The 15,911-nt window shown below is 35.0% G+C and overlaps 6 protein-coding genes across 6 annotated transcripts; 2 read left to right on the forward strand and 4 right to left on the reverse strand.

The window, feature by feature from the left end:
- Window positions 1-1,451: 1,451 nt before the first annotated feature.
- Window positions 1,452-2,732, reverse strand: LAC1 (sphingosine N-acyltransferase LAC1; the record flags this gene model as incomplete). Its single annotated transcript, XM_003672598.1, has 1 exon — window positions 1,452-2,732. One exon carries the CDS (start codon window positions 2,730-2,732, stop codon window positions 1,452-1,454), a length of 1,281 nt encoding a protein of 426 aa, XP_003672646.1.
- Window positions 2,733-3,877: 1,145 nt separating this feature from the next.
- On the forward strand, window positions 3,878-5,257 carry HSE1 (ESCRT-0 subunit protein HSE1; the record flags this gene model as incomplete). Its single annotated transcript, XM_003672599.1, has 1 exon — window positions 3,878-5,257. The coding sequence occupies one exon, from the start codon at window positions 3,878-3,880 to the stop codon at window positions 5,255-5,257; it is 1,380 nt and encodes a 459-aa protein (XP_003672647.1).
- Window positions 5,258-5,544: 287 nt separating this feature from the next.
- On the reverse strand, window positions 5,545-6,039 carry NDAI0K02140 (uncharacterized protein; the record flags this gene model as incomplete). The annotated part of the gene is made up of 1 exon (XM_003672600.1): window positions 5,545-6,039. One exon carries the CDS (start codon window positions 6,037-6,039, stop codon window positions 5,545-5,547), a length of 495 nt encoding a protein of 164 aa, XP_003672648.1.
- Window positions 6,040-7,464: 1,425 nt separating this feature from the next.
- Window positions 7,465-8,874, reverse strand: SWC4 (Swc4p; the record flags this gene model as incomplete). Its single annotated transcript, XM_003672601.1, has 1 exon — window positions 7,465-8,874. The coding sequence occupies one exon, from the start codon at window positions 8,872-8,874 to the stop codon at window positions 7,465-7,467; it is 1,410 nt and encodes a 469-aa protein (XP_003672649.1).
- Window positions 8,875-10,909: 2,035 nt separating this feature from the next.
- YJU2 (mRNA splicing protein YJU2) lies at window positions 10,910-11,725 on the reverse strand (the record flags this gene model as incomplete). The annotated part of the gene is made up of 1 exon (XM_003672602.1): window positions 10,910-11,725. One exon carries the CDS (start codon window positions 11,723-11,725, stop codon window positions 10,910-10,912), a length of 816 nt encoding a protein of 271 aa, XP_003672650.1.
- A 2,176-nt stretch (window positions 11,726-13,901) lies between these two features.
- Window positions 13,902-14,906, forward strand: YJU3 (acylglycerol lipase; the record flags this gene model as incomplete). Its single annotated transcript, XM_003672603.1, has 1 exon — window positions 13,902-14,906. The coding sequence occupies one exon, from the start codon at window positions 13,902-13,904 to the stop codon at window positions 14,904-14,906; it is 1,005 nt and encodes a 334-aa protein (XP_003672651.1).
- Window positions 14,907-15,911: the final 1,005 nt, after the last annotated feature.

The following is a 15,911-nucleotide window of genomic DNA, read 5'->3' on the forward strand; positions in this document are numbered from 1 at the left end:
TTTCGCCTTAACCACTCGGCCAAGTTGCCTAATTCTTGTTTTTTTTACTTCTTGGTGTAGAAAGGATTTTGATTCATCATTGATAAAAAAGTCCCCCAAACAGGGTCAATAATGGAGATTGTCGTTATCTACGTACGTAATGTTCAGATTAGCACCTACAAGTAGTATCATTTTGGAAAGTTGGTTTTGCTACGGTACAATAATAAGAAATACCCTATAAAAAGTGATTTGTTGGACCTACCTGCAAGGCAGAAATCTTTTTTAGCAATACTATCATTTGCTGATAAATAGATAGTCTCATTGTATTTATAGGACTTTCTACTTTTGTCAAAGTACCGACTAGTCTGAGCCATGCCAATGCTACTAAGCATTTAAGGTTGCTTGGTTTAGAGAACGATACTATTTCCTATGGAAATTGAGATAGATTGAGATGTTATTTAGCATATTTGAGAGGCTCAGCTAATGTTGGCTTTTAAGACTTTCAAACAGAGTTAGCCCATTTAGAATCATCGCCTCTTGAAATTGTGAACTATAAGCAGTCGTTACCAAACCCTTTATTAATATCTAGGAGATACTTTCTGAACCTATCAGGAAAGGAACTATTGTGTTGAGAGCCAATAGAAAGATATTCGATTCATTCTTTTGATAGAGATTGTTACTCTCCGGAATCTCCACATTGATTTGGAGGTCACACTTAGTGGTGATTGTACCAAAACATTTAAAATATGCGTTATATGCAGCTGCATATTTTCTTCTCGTCATGTAATCTAAGAAACTTTTTAGGTCATACGATGCATAGGGAATGCTGGCAATACCATATTTGCTGAGTTAATAAATACTTAAGATAACCACAGAGAAAAGTGTACAAATTCCAAATTATTTCACAATTCCTAACATATATGTCGATTGAATTGTAGAACTTAAATTGATCATGGGAGGGATTGGTAAATCCTTTCAGCAATCGTAATTGAGGGAGTTAAAGTCATAGTTCGAACTATCGTTTTAGCAGCTCCAGAATTGATAAGTTCTCGTGCTCCTTATTTGGCATGGAAAGCTCCTCTTGCAGAGTATTGGCAGTAATGGATATCTCTACGTATCACCGATGATAAAAGTCCTCATATACTTTACTGGTAAGCTATTCAGAAAACTTCTAGGAACTGTTCATTAGGTGCAAACTGAAACAAGTAAATATAAAAATGTAGACAATGAGAAGAAAATTCTAATCGAATCACAGTTGAAGGAAAAGCAGAGTATTATCTCGAATGAATTTAAAATAATGCTGGTGGGGTTCGAATATCCCAGTATTATACAATATAGAATAGGGTTGTTAATGATACAACATGAAAATAAAAAAAGTAAACTGATATATGTATGTACAAACTTTTTTTTATTTTTCTTTTTATTTTTGCATATAATCTATCTATCTAAGTTTATATAACATTTATATGTTATCAGAGTCCTTTCTTTTCATCAGCGCTTGGAGTCGTTGGTTCTTCAGAATCTGATTCAGAATCACTTCTTGTATCCTCTACTATACCCTTCCACACCATTCTATATAAAATCCTAAAGATTAAGAATAGCCAGTACAAATTAACCAATTGTAAGGCTGCAATCAAAACGAAAACGATTGGTAAAGAGATCCAACATTTATATTGCTGAGTAGCGAAATCCAACACATAATCACCGACAGTCTTAAATTCAGTTAACACAGACCAAAGGATTCTAATATTGACGACATGACGTAGATAAATCCAACAAACTACGAATATGAAGAATACCGGTGGTGTAAATGGGGAATCCAAATAATTAAATATCTTTGAAAGTGATAAGAAAAAATCAGAGAAATCCATAGTGATGTAAACAGCTAGCCCCATTTTGGTGAAATGGAAAACGTATGAGGCCCAAACTAATAGTAATGTTACGATATGATGGAAGATCATTTCTGTGTGATCTTTTCTTGGTTTTTCCAATTGAAGCACGAGGACACATGCTTGTTGAGCCCAAAATGCAGCTTGACCTAGGTAAAAGATCTTGAATAATTTCGGATTAGTTAAATCTGGATACGTTTCGTACATGGGAGCTGTTTTGAAAAACCATAGGTCTGAATGATACATGATATAGAGGCCGAATGGAGCTGAGAATCCATAATAAACGATGTAGAACATTTGTTCAAGGATTCTTTTCTTCTTATGTTCTGTTTGAGCGTTCAATAATTCAGGGATTGGTCTAAGCACTATATCTAAGAGGAATTCTCTTAAGAAAGTGAAGAAGATCATATAGTAGAAGACAAACGCTAGATCGTTAATGCCCTTAGCGTATTCTTCTGTGTCGCCAACTCTATAAGATATGGCTACAAATTTATGCAGTGGATTTGTTTGAGTTCTGTTACCTGAAGTGAAGTATGCACTATAAACGATGATTAAGATGATCAACGGAGCGATCCAAGTATGACGATAGTTCATTTCCCTGAATGATAACCAAAATTTCTTAATTAGATCCTTATCATTCTTTGAAGCTTCAGTCAATTGTAACATTCTCTTCTTGGAAGCTGTTCTAGATTCTTTTGTCTCGAACATCGTACCAAGACCAGAAACAGTATCACCAAGATCGATTCTTCCAACGGAAGATGTACGTCTTGCTCTGGTGGTTCCCATTCTAACAGAGAGCTTACTTCCTGTCGAGGTCATTGGTTTGAGTGGAGGACGAGGGAAAGGTGCAGGAGATCCTGACATTTTTAGATGTATATTTTTGTTTGTTTGTTCGCTTCCTTATTCTTGTTCTAAGGCCCTTTAGAAAAAAGCTAATAGAATGCTCTTGATGGTATTTCCACAGACGCTATGAATGTTATTTTTCTTTTCTTCGTGGCTGGAAATAACTAGGCCTCGAATATGTAGTAAAGTCGACCAAGGTTTTATGTCGAAGCAAGACTGCGGCAAGGAATAGTAGGTGGCTCAACAACTACATTATGTATTTTTCCATTCTGGAAAGATGAAAGCTTATATCTTATTCCTCTTCCCTCCACGGAAAGAGATCTTATTGAGAAAAAAAATGCAGGGATATGCCAGCTAACGTGCGAATCACGTAGCGAAGAATAGCTGTCAAAAGGAAAGATGACAATTACTGTCCGCAGTTTTCTCTCTGTCGTTGCTTTTTCTGTTGTTATTTTTTTTTTTGACGTCCCGTTTTGTTTCTTTCAAAAAAGAAAAATAAAAACGCGAAAATGGGAATAGGTTATGAGAATTGTGCCACACAAGAAACGGTAGCCTAAGCCCTCGGGCCGCCCCGACAACAAGGACCCTTTCTCTTTCTGAGCTTCGCGTTGCGTCACACTTATTTTCTTGAAAATGTTTTCGCTTTACTGACACCGTTTTAGGAGAAGGATTATATCGCTATGCCAAACCGTTCCCCCCACTGCCCTTCCTAGGCTCTAATAATCAAATTTATTACAGTAGTTGAACGTCTCTGCCAAAATTAGTTTTCCTTTTCCGTTGCCACCAGCTTCTGCTGATAGCAACCGGTTTTTATTCAAAAAATATTCTACTGTTGGAAATGCCCTGAGTTCTAAAACTTTAAACCTAACCACCCGCCCCCCCCCCCAGTTATTTGAGGCATTTCCGTTTGTCCTTTCGCCGCCAAAAAAATGAGAGAACGTTTAGAAACGACATTTAAGTTCTAAACCTATTCGTTAGTCTTCAATGTGGAAGTTTGCCCTATTTTCTCACACAGCCCCTCTAGGAAATTGACATTGGTCTAAGAGTTGGTTTTTTGGGTTAAGGTGACCAGCGTTCACCTTTCATAAATGATTTATTAACTTCAAGACTCTTTGATATAACGACAATAAAGAAACCAAGTCAAGATACAACTCTCCGTATTTGCCATGAATATTAACCTTAGAAACGCTATTTTGAAAGCCACGGATCCTAAACTCAGGACAGACAATTGGCAATATATCATTGGGACTTGTGATATAGTTAAAGAAGATCCTGAAGACAATGGCAAGGAAGCTATAGAACTCATTGAAAAAAGATTGGAACAGACTGATGCAAATGTGATCTTAAGGACATTATCTTTAATCGTATCTTTGGCTGAGAATTGTGGGTCACGATTGAAACAGCTCATTAGCTCTAAAAAACTCACCGCTATTTTATTCACATTGATTGAAAAGCAAAATATTCATATAACTGTGAAGAAAGAAGTCGCAAAAGTTGTATCCCAATTAGCTGATTCTTTTAAGAAGGATCCATCTTTAAAGTCGATGAAAGACTTACATAAGAAAATTAAGAAAGTTGCCCCTTACTTATACGAAAAACCGGATTCATTACCACCAAAGACACAAATGTCGTCTTCATCGAAGGATAGTGAAGAAAAAGAATTAGAAGAAGCTCTGAGATTATCTTTGACTGAATATGAAAAGCAGCAGCAGCAACATCAAGTTGAGCGATCGACACAAAATATCTCAATGGATTCTTCACAACAGAGTGCCAATACTAGTGCTCAAAATCAATCATCTCAGCCTCAAAGTAATTATTACTATAGTACTGAACAACAACAACAACCCACAATTGTAAGGAAAGTACGAGCACTATATGACCTAGCAGGCAGTGGCTCTGACGAATTGTCATTCAAAAAAGGTGATGTAATTATGGTCTTGGAACAAGTTTATAAGGATTGGTGGAAAGGGAAACTACGTGATCAAACTGGCATCTTCCCTTTAAATTATGTTACTCCAGTACCAGAACCTACTTCTGAAGAACTACGATTGGGAAATGAAAGAATTGCCTCTTTGCTACAACAAAAAAGAACGGTAGATCAATTACACTCAACGTTAAAAATGAACAACAGTACAGCAAGCCCTACAGCAATTATTCAAAACCAAGAAGTTAATGATGTTTATAGTTCGGTAACTCCATTAAGACCCCAAATTACTAGAATGATAGGTTCATTGGCACAAGAAAAAGATGATCTAAACTCATTGCGTGAAATATTAGCTAACGCAGAATCTACTTATTCTAAGCTATTAGACAATGCAGCAAATACTTATAAACCTTTTGTTACACCATCTGCATACCAGCCATCTGCACCTCTATATCAAGGTAATGCCACATTTGGTTCATCTAATACGAATTATCTGAGTAACGGATCAGGTCCACAAATACAACTGCAAAATGGGATGGCTTACTCTCAAGCACCACAACCACAACAACCACAGGCCCAAACAAACCCTCAACAAACCCTCTATCAGGCACCTCCATTTTAGTAACAATGTCTATTATTGCTATGGTATTCGTTTAGTTTATATATTAACATAAATTGAATTATTATTACCTTCGTTTTTTATCTAACCACGCTCCTTTTTATCGAGAACTATAAAAATAGACAGTATATACAAAACAAGATCACCCAAGAGAATCAGACGGAGAATCTTTTAGGATCCCGGTTACCTACCAACTTGGAATTTTACTTATGCTCTAAACAATACATTTTCAAAAAGAACTCTCAGGAAAAAGAAACATGTTATCTCTTGTTGAAGTTTCTACAAAAACGCTATAAGATGCATATATAATACAGGATAAAAATAGAAAAAGGAAAAAGATCAGTCAATTCACGAATTAGATGGATTACCCAAAATGTCATCCCAATACCCATGGCTATCATCAAGACGACACATATACCACCAGCGGTTAATACACAAGCATGAGCCACTGCACCGAATATACTCAGGGCTGCAGCAGTTTCTTTCGATATTTGAACATGCCTAACAAACCTTTTGACAGCCGCAATTTCACCGTTTTTATTCATTCCCTTATTGATCATATTGTCCAACCATTGAGCAACTTCTCTATCGGATCCATCTTCATTCGTGATATTATGATTTCTCACGATCATCTCCTTAGATGATTCCGGTCCATTTTCTCTTACGTCGTGTAGCAAAGTTGAGAATTTCTTTAAAATATACAAGAAATTAGCTGGCTTTGCATACATGATCCTTTTGACTACCTTATCCATTTTAGACTCCGAAATATACCTGACAATTCTCATGATTACTGGATTGTCATGGTACTTACTGTTGAATTTTTCAATCCAGACTTTGCGTCATTTATGTGGCCTAGTATAACCTTTTTATACTCTAGTGCATCGGTGCTCCTATGTTTATCCTCATTATTGAAATAGATCATGCATGATTGTATTTCCAGCAAATCCATAATGCCATTTGTAGCTTTATTGAAGAGATAAATGGTACCATTGCTCGAAAGTACTGATAAACTTGAAATTGACTGGGGAACACGAGAAATAAATGGTGGAGAAAGTTAATATATTGTGTTTTGCCATTCTAAAAAATTTTGTGGAAGATTCAAAAGTGATAGTTTTGATCTTTAAATATTTACTTATTTTGTGTGGACAAGAAAAAATAAGGGAAAATAAAAAAGGCAAAAGAGTATCAATAACAACAATGTGAAAAGCAAGAGAGGAAAACGAGAAAAAAATATAAATGTCTATATTCTGAAGAGTAATTTTTAGATTAATTCATATAAAACTATATTCATAGAAATAGCGTCATGTTATCTAACATAATTCAAATGTTTTTTCCCCATTGTTTGTACGTCTTGCAGTATATAATGTATAATTATCGATTCAGTTTTATTGTTTCTATTCGTTGGAAGTCCTCGAAATCGGACACTCATTCGATAGAGGATTAGGAAGGATGTATTTTCCTTCAACGGGCTAATTAAATATCACCGACAGAGGAAAAAAATATTTGGAAAGGAAAGTAAAAGTGTCAAAGGTATAGATAGATACACACTACTGACATATCTCGTCTTGTGTTGTTGAGGTTGCGTATGAATACCATATATTTATTTACTATAGTTCATAATAAATGATATATAAATGTAATTTACGTCTTATTCGGAGTTCAGAGTTATCAATTAACCACGTTCTGGTGGAATATAAGGTTATTTATGCTAAAGAATAAGAAAAATACCTAAAAGTTGTTAGATTGTTAATGTTCGCTGCAGTTGCTTCGGTTGCAAAGTTATCTATCATTAGTATTTCTATGATTCTTCCCCAAGTCAGATATTTATATTTATATATATATCTATTTATTTCTAAGTAAAAAATTGGACTCTATAATGTTTAAGGACGTAAAGCACTATGTGATCGTCCATCCAATTCCCTTTATTTGGAAAATTGTTGAAATTGCAAACTTTAGAGGCTACGTGCTCCTTAATTCCTGGTTTCATTCAAAAATATTCCGCCAGTATATTTTGAGAAAGGTCCTTTTTTATTTAATTAAAGCCGGAAAAAAATGCTTTGTACTGACGTTATATATATGGTGAAACAAGGGAAATCCATGATTATTTGATCTACAAGATCGAAGCCAAAAAAAAACAGTCAATACCATTCAACTTGTGACTGCCTTCTCTGCTTTTAGTTTATCTGAATGCTTCTTTAAATCGATTAACGTTATAATTTTTTTATTAATACCTCATATTTTTGAACAACCTCGAAAGATGGCATAGCTGGCCTAACGGGCAGTCCAATTTCCTGCAAGATTGTTTCGACTTTATTCTGTAGAGCAGGCTTAAACGTTGGTATTTTTGTAGATCTTAAATAAACACCTGGTGCCAATTTTTCACCATGGGCTGTCACACCTAATGATTTCCTTTCCTCTTCATTGAAATTTTGCAACAAATGTTCCGCATATGCCGCATCTGCTTTTCTTTTTATGGTTGTCTGTATTTCTTGTTTTTGTTTCTTGATCTTCCTTGGAGATGAATTGCCTATTGTATTATTTCCTTCGACGCCAACTTTACTTGGTAGGTCCTTGTTATCAACTTTTTTACCATTTTCGGTTATTTGCTGTAATTGCTGTCTTTGTTGCGCAAATTGTTGTTGTTGTTTCATCCATGGATTTTCTGGTAACGGGCCTTCATACTTTCGTTTTTTTGACTTATCGTTGACCAAATTATTATACAGTTGAGCGATTCCTTGAGAAGACAAGTATTCTGAAACGTTTTGATCCGAAATTGGTGAATCAAGTAATCTTAAAATGGATTCTCTTTCACTTAAAGTTTTCTTGGCAGCCATTTCGAATTTCTTCGACTCAATGATTAATGCTTCTTCTTCAGCAATTTCTGCGGCAGAGCGTGAGAGTAATCTCTTTAAGTATTTCTTTCTTTCTAATTCCTTTTCCTTATCAAAGTTTAAAGTCCCAATAAGTGGTTCCTTAGGAGTTTTGAAAATAAAATAGTTTTTACTAACTTTATAAAACATTTCTTTCAGATCTTCCACTGATCTATCCGACCTCTTCCCATTGGAATCGACAAACAAATATCTATCATTGATAATAAACCAACGGATGTCATATAGTTTACATAAATCAAACAAATATATTACCTCTTCAAAAGCCCATGTTGAACTAGCGTCGGCACTTTCATTATTGTCTTTCAAATTCATAAACGATGCATATTCTTCCCGGGTAAAAGATGGAATGGAAAGGTGAGTGTTGAATTTAGCAAACTTGGATTCTTCAGGTTCAGCAGTGGAAGCTTCTTTAGGACCTCGGGTCCAATGCTTTAGAATTAATTTCTTTTCCTGGAGTGGTTTAAAATTCGATTGAACCCACGGTGTAGACTTTGTATTAGATATGGCACGCTTTTCTTTGAATTGACTAGTACTTTGTACCACTATTGGAGGTTGATTTTCACCAAGTAGATTATACAACTCTCTCTGCATCCCTGTTATTTGAAGTTTGGGTGTTCGGGTTGCCGTTAACAACACATTATTATGTGTCGATGGTGTTGATGGTTCATTGTCAGGGCTTTTTGATTTTTGTTTAATATTAAGAACGTCAAAAACATCCGACGATGACATGGGGCTGATTTGTATGTAGTGGTCCGATGCTGCTCTCTAGATGTGTCTTCCATCTTTCTGCTGTTATAGGCTCCATTAGCATAAATTTGGTGTTACCTTGTCTAACCTTTTACACCGTTCAGCTTAATGTTTTACTTGATAAGCTCGTTGAAAATGACTACATAAATCTAAAGAAGTTTCCTATTACCCTAACTTTGGCCTAGCCCTATAAATTACCCTTATTTAACCTAATATGCTAATAGGTCTACCGTTATCAAGTGCTTTTAATTTTAAGAACTTCTATTGGCCCTAAGTTATTACATTTTCATATATACTGATTATGGGTACGGGTTTGATCAAGCCTGTCCCAAAATCCAAAAAACACGACCCGAGAGGTTTCCATGAATGCCGCTTTCTACATCATAGCACAGAGCTGCATAAGAGAAATATAATGCATAGTAGAACTCACTCTGTAATAACTAAAATATATTAATCTTCCCACTTTTAGTGAATTAGCATTACCACTTCTATATTCGAAGGTATCTGGTGTAGTAAAGTTTTTCTCCTATGGTTATTTTTGAGGAAATAGACCAAACATGACCCTTAAAGCTTTGAAATAAAAGTCACCTTGCGTTCGTGCTATTGATTTCTTCCATCTGTATGACTGGGAGGAAAATGTGCCAATGCATGCTGATATGGCAAAGATACGTATGGAGAGAAAGCTAGGGAAGAACCTGGGAGGATCATAATAAAACTAATTAACTAAATATTACTATTTATAAAGGTATACTTTATATTTATATCATATACTACTTTGCAATCTCTCTCTACTTATTACAATTTAGAGGGAGTAGAATTGCACAGTGTTATAAGTATGGTGAAGTGTGCCAGTGGACGGAGTTGTTGGTAAGCCCAGTGGCTGTTGAGCAATTTAACAGTTTTCAAAGTATTAACAATATTTACAGATTCTGATAATTTTGAATACTAAATATAATTGGTAACTGTTAATCAATAGATACAAGTTTTTCTAGTGTTATGCTAGTCGCTACATGCCAGATAACTTCATTCTTTCCTCGTTTAGACACTTTGCCGCTGACATGGCAAATCCATTATATACAGTGCTATTCACGTTGTCGAAGTTTCGGACTCGTAGAAGTACAAAGGGACGATCATATATATATGTAAATATATATATCTAACCCTTATATTCTGATAAAAACTATTACTACCAATTATTATATTATTAGTTGATGCTATAATATTAATCTGTTGTGATAAGGTTTGAATGTTAATAGTTGAATCAGACATTGAGAGTTAATTAGTCAATGTTTTATGAAGTATTTTGATTAAATATAATATATTTTATACGAAGTAAATAAAATTATGGAAAGGATAATTATACATCTCAGACTTTGGAGGAAACATACTGCCCTTTATATACTTCAACATCTCATCGACGTTACCCTTCTGAAGAGTTCTATAATATTTATGTTAGGGTTTAGTGCATTATGTTTAACATAATCAACATATTTATGATTGTGGTATTATTTAGTATACCATCTATATGTGTTTCATTACCTAATTTGCTATTTCTATTAATGATATATTGATTCCGTTAGGTGTACTTTACTTCCTATTGATAGTTCAGGTATAATATACATTGTAAAGTTCAATTATTTATGTTATATAGCCAATATAGATGCTAATAAGGTGAATACCCAAAGATTTTAGGGTTGGTAACATTCTCTGAAGTAACCTCTCTTGCAAGCTTATCATTAATTATAGTGGTTTTTCAAAAGACCTTCAAGCTTGGCGTATCACATATGTGAGTAATAAACTCTTAATATTATATTTGTTTTTTTGGGTACAACCAGCATTCAGCTAACAACCAAAACCTCGGCATAGTTTAGGCACAAACCAACCCGAAGATTTTATAAATTAAATATAATAAATATACTATATAAGGTTTTTCATTCAGTAAGTGACATTGTATTTCTGGCATCAAAGTCTGCACGGCCAAAGAATTGGCGCTCCTTATACACGTTTTTTTTTAATTTTAATAGCTGACTAATTTTTTAGTATTTTTCTTCTTGAATTTTATTGACTCTTTCCCATGTGACTGGATTAGTTTTGAGACATGTGGGATAAGCTTCCTGTCGCTAGTGTCCGTTACTATATTCTTAGACGCTAGTTTCTTATGTTTTGCGAATATTTCGTCAACTTCTTTTTCCAAGCTCTTTTCTGATTGTGAGGCAGCTACTACTTTAGCATTATTACTTATTTCCTTCGATTTCTTAAATCGCTCCAAATTACTTGCATGTATCTTGGTCAATATCTCGTCATCTTCTTTTTCTCTTTGTAATTTCATTAATTTATTCGTTAATAATTCCATTTTGTCTTGTTTCGTTTCCTTTAATCCGTCCTTATCATTATCTTCTTGTTCCTGTTGCAGTAGTAAACGGGTTATAGAATCATCGATTGTTTCGCCATGGTCCGTCACAGCATCAGCTGCAGGAGTACTGATATGATTCTTTGTTGCACCTTCCTCCATTATATAATCTCCATTCCTTGGATCTGTCTTGAACGAAATCATGTTTGCGCAGCGTGGGCATCTAATTGTCAAACGATATATTTTAACAGACTCTAAATATCTCTCTGGAAGAAGCTCCTTCTTCCCATTAAACTTCCGACTTTTGGGAATAAACTCAGAGCATTTCAGACATCTCATGCTGAAAGGAGTCATCAATCGGATAGTCGTCTTTCCTTTATCCATCGTCTTCAATTGTTTGGCATTTTTCCTCATTGACTTCTCAGCCAAAATAGGGTCATAATCGGGCGGATAATATTTATTTATTGCTTTTCGTTCAGACATGTTAAAAGGTTATCAATTCTCTTCCACTAGTTATCCTTACGGGAGGCCTGTAAAAAAAAAATAGGTATCTTGTGGTAGTTAATAATCAATCTTAAATACTAAGTATAATGATCTTATCTAATAATAAAATTTCTAGAAATAGTGGGACGAATTTTTAAAGTAATGGGTTTTAAGAAAATACGGAAGCAAACTAAAGGCTTTTAATAGAAAAGTATATTATAGCCGTGTTTTTAATTACTTACTTTACCCTGATTTAAGTTTGAACAACAATTTTATCCACCAATACACCGCACAATTGTAACCAACTAATTCAATAAGTTGTTAATTCCGTACACCAGTGTCATTCATCTTAAGCATGGGGCGCTTCGCCTCAGCAAAAATTGAGCGGAAAAAAGTGCTTGTTCCATTAGAAGCACTTATAACTAACACTTTGAGTTAGTATTGTATAATACTATATATTAGGTATTTAGTGTTAGACCATGCTTAATGGTCCGTCTGGTGTAAGCCAACGGTCTGCCATTATGTCTGTCTAAATCCGTACACCACCAAGTCCATCTTACTCATGCCGCATCTCGCCTCGAGAAAAGATGAAGATAAAAGTGTTTATACATTACAAACACTTATAACTAACACTTATAGTTAGTATTGTATAATAGTATATATTATGTATTAGATAGAAGAAACTAAGGAATAATATTTACATTGACTCTCTCTATACTCGATGTCTTCCCCTATTGTTCCCAATACGTCTGTTGATGTAGGCAACCTGGCTCAACATTTAGAAGGAAGAAACTAAGAGTAATATTAAGATTTAATCTTTGTAGACTCAATTTTTTCCCTCGCTTTCGCGATACGTCTATTGGTGTAGGCAGTCCGGCTCAAGTCTTAAATGCCAATACATTAATTGAGTCATCTTTCTAATCTCGATAAATTTGTTAGACCATGCCTAATGGTCAATCTGGTGCTAGCCAACATTATGACTGTACACCACTACTATTTATCTTACCCATGCCGCGCTTAGCTTCGAGAAGAGACGAATATTAAAGTGTTTGTTATTATAAACACTTACAACTAACACTTATAGTTAGTATTGTATAATAGCATATATTATGTATTAGAATAAAAAGAACTAAGGAATAATATTTACATTGATTCTCTCTATACTCGATGTCTTCCCATATTGTTCCCAATACGTCTGTTGATGCAGGCAAGCTGGCTCAACAATAATAGATGTGACATAATGTAATGTAATAAACTTCATGTCAGCTCACTACTGTGTGAATAGACTGATTATTCAGTCAACTTTTTTCCCTTCAATTGATTCTTATTCAACGTCGAAAATAGTATAGATACATAGTGAATTCTGATTCGTTTGGCACTTACGATGATGTGGCTCAGGGAATGATGAAATAAAGCAATTAAAAGAAATATTGAACATTAAGAGCATAAAGAGGGTGGTTTGAATGACAATACCATGACTTACTATTCACTTTCATCTTCGACATTTAAAAATGGACTTCCTGCAGTAGATAATCCTTTCAGTTTCAGTAGTTGTCATAAATTTGGATTTTCATTTTTCATTCTATATATTCTAAAAGGTAAAATTGGTATTGAATGGTGTCTTCAGTAGGAGCTGTCACTAAAACGATAAATTTATCTAACTTGGTGTCGTTTTCCATAATGGTTAACACTGTCTGCTCAGAGCCATAGAAATCCTAAGTTAGAGCCTGATACAGATTTAACCAAATGTTCTCGGAAGTTAGGAAATTTCTCTTAAAAGAGATTATCCACCATTGTGCGAGCAAAAGCTTATTGGATAAATGGCAGAATAAAAACCATTGGCAATCCTCAAAAATAACCATTAACCTTATGTCGATGTGACAGAGATTATGGTCTAGTGTTACATTTACCCGAGAAAACGGACGCGCCCAGCAAATTGCTGTCATGAAATTTGTTGAGAGAAAGCAACCCGTCTCACTTCACTTATTTCTAGTATCAATCCATCTCTCCGATATATAAGTATCCAAACCAAATGAGATTAACAAGTTGTTCCCATCAGTAATTTCTTAGGTCATCCTAACTACCTTCATAGAGAGGATTTTTGAGGACAAAGAACAACGGCGAAGAAAACTGAACGTCTCAACATCTCATTTTGCATTGTCCAATCTGATAGAGTATGACTACGATCGAATATCCTTATATACCAAAAACGGAGGTACCTGAAATACAATATGAAGAATTTAATGGTGCAAAATTCGGATATATGTTATGGCCTGTACAAAATTTAGAGAATATTACCACCAAGAGTAATAATAATAATGATGATGATGATGGTGATGATGATCAAACACCAAATAATCCGATTAAAGGTCGTGTTATTTTGATCCATGGATTCGGAGAATATACCAAACTTCAGTATCGTCTAATGGATCATTTATCATACAGCGGATATGAATCCTTTACATTTGATCAAAGAGGTGCTGGGGTTACTTCACCAGGTAAACTTAAAGGATTAACTAATGAATACCATACATTCAATGACTTAGATCATTTTCTTGAAAAAAATCTTCAAGAATGTCAAGAAGGTAAAATTCCATTATTTTTATGGGGTCATTCTATGGGTGGGGGTATTATTTTGAATTATTCATGTATGGGGAAATACAAAGATCAAATAAATGGATATATTGGTTCAGGACCTTTGATCATCTTACATCCACATACTGCGCCAAATAAAGTTACACAGATATTGTCACCCATTTTAGCTAAATGGTTACCTAGGACTAAGATTGATACTGGTCTTGACTTAGAAGGTATTACAACAGATAAAAGATACAGAGAATGGTTGGCTAATGATAAGCCTATGAGTGTACCATTATATGGAACATTTAGACAAATCTATGATTTTTTGGAACGAGGAAAAAAATTATATAATAATAGAGATGACTTTATTGGTAAGAACTTCAATAAGGACACTCCAATTTTGATTATGCATGGTAAAGATGATACGATTAACGATCCAAAGGGTTCCAAAGCTTTCATTGAAAACTGTCCTTCGAAGGATAAACAGTTGAACTTATATCCGGGAATGAGACACTCTATTTTCTCTTTAGAGACAGATGAAAACTTTGAGAAAGTCTTTGCCGATTTCAAAAAATGGTTGGATGATCATGTAACGAAATAATGGTATGCTAATCTGTTGAGGTATGAGTTATAAAAATGGTATATATATATAAAAGTACGAAAATAGCACACAATATAAATAAAAGTATAAACTAAGTTCGATATATTCCACTCCGAATGATACTAGCGGTACGAATGCAAGAACTAGAACTCTAAAGGATACGCTGACTATGACTATGTTTACAAAATGTTAGAGATAGTAAACATGGGGCATAGGAGGATGTCGAGGTTTAGGTACGGTAGTTGATTAGTTAATCTGTTACCCCTGGTCAATGGTAAAGATCAATACACAATAATACGGTGAAGGAGAAGTTCCTGAGTCCGAAAGGAAAATCCAAGTTAGTAATTGAGTTGGACGGTTATTTGAACGTTAATCATTAAATCCAATACGTAGACAATATGTACAAGATATTGTTCTCCAGACCCACTGAATTGATTGGTTCAAATCCCTGAATTTACGTAGATGACGAATTCTTACGTGTACATGTGAGCTCTGGCCAGACGAACGATTTTTTTCTCCTGGAAAAATGACAGACCCTTATTTGACCCTACTTTTTACTTAGGTCCAGTGTGGACACAATACTATAGTAAGGACTACAGCATCTGATGGTCCCTTAAAGGCTTATTATATCGGATGCCCACTACGTATGCACAAGGTACGTACGTACGTAAGTAAAGTAAGCAAACGGCGCTATCGTGTCGCTCTTTAAATGCCGTAGGAACAACAACGTAACTGTTTCACAGGCTCACCAGTCAGGCTGTGCAGGTACGGCTCCATGGTTAGGTAGACACGCCGGTGACTCCCAGAAACAACAAGCTGGTGGAAAATAACCTAGTACTTACTTACATCTTACTTCCTGCTCCATACAGTGGCGAATCCAAACCGTTACTAACCATACATGGGATACATATGGTACATAGAACCATTCAACGAGGAGGAGTCGGGGCAAAGAAAGCTTGGTGTGTGTACGCAAGGCTTCAAATAATCATAATATGTAGGCGTCAG

This window comes from Naumovozyma dairenensis, chromosome 11, assembly GCF_000227115.2.
Source record: "Naumovozyma dairenensis CBS 421 chromosome 11, complete genome".
Lineage (NCBI taxonomy): Eukaryota > Fungi > Ascomycota > Saccharomycetes > Saccharomycetales > Saccharomycetaceae > Naumovozyma > Naumovozyma dairenensis.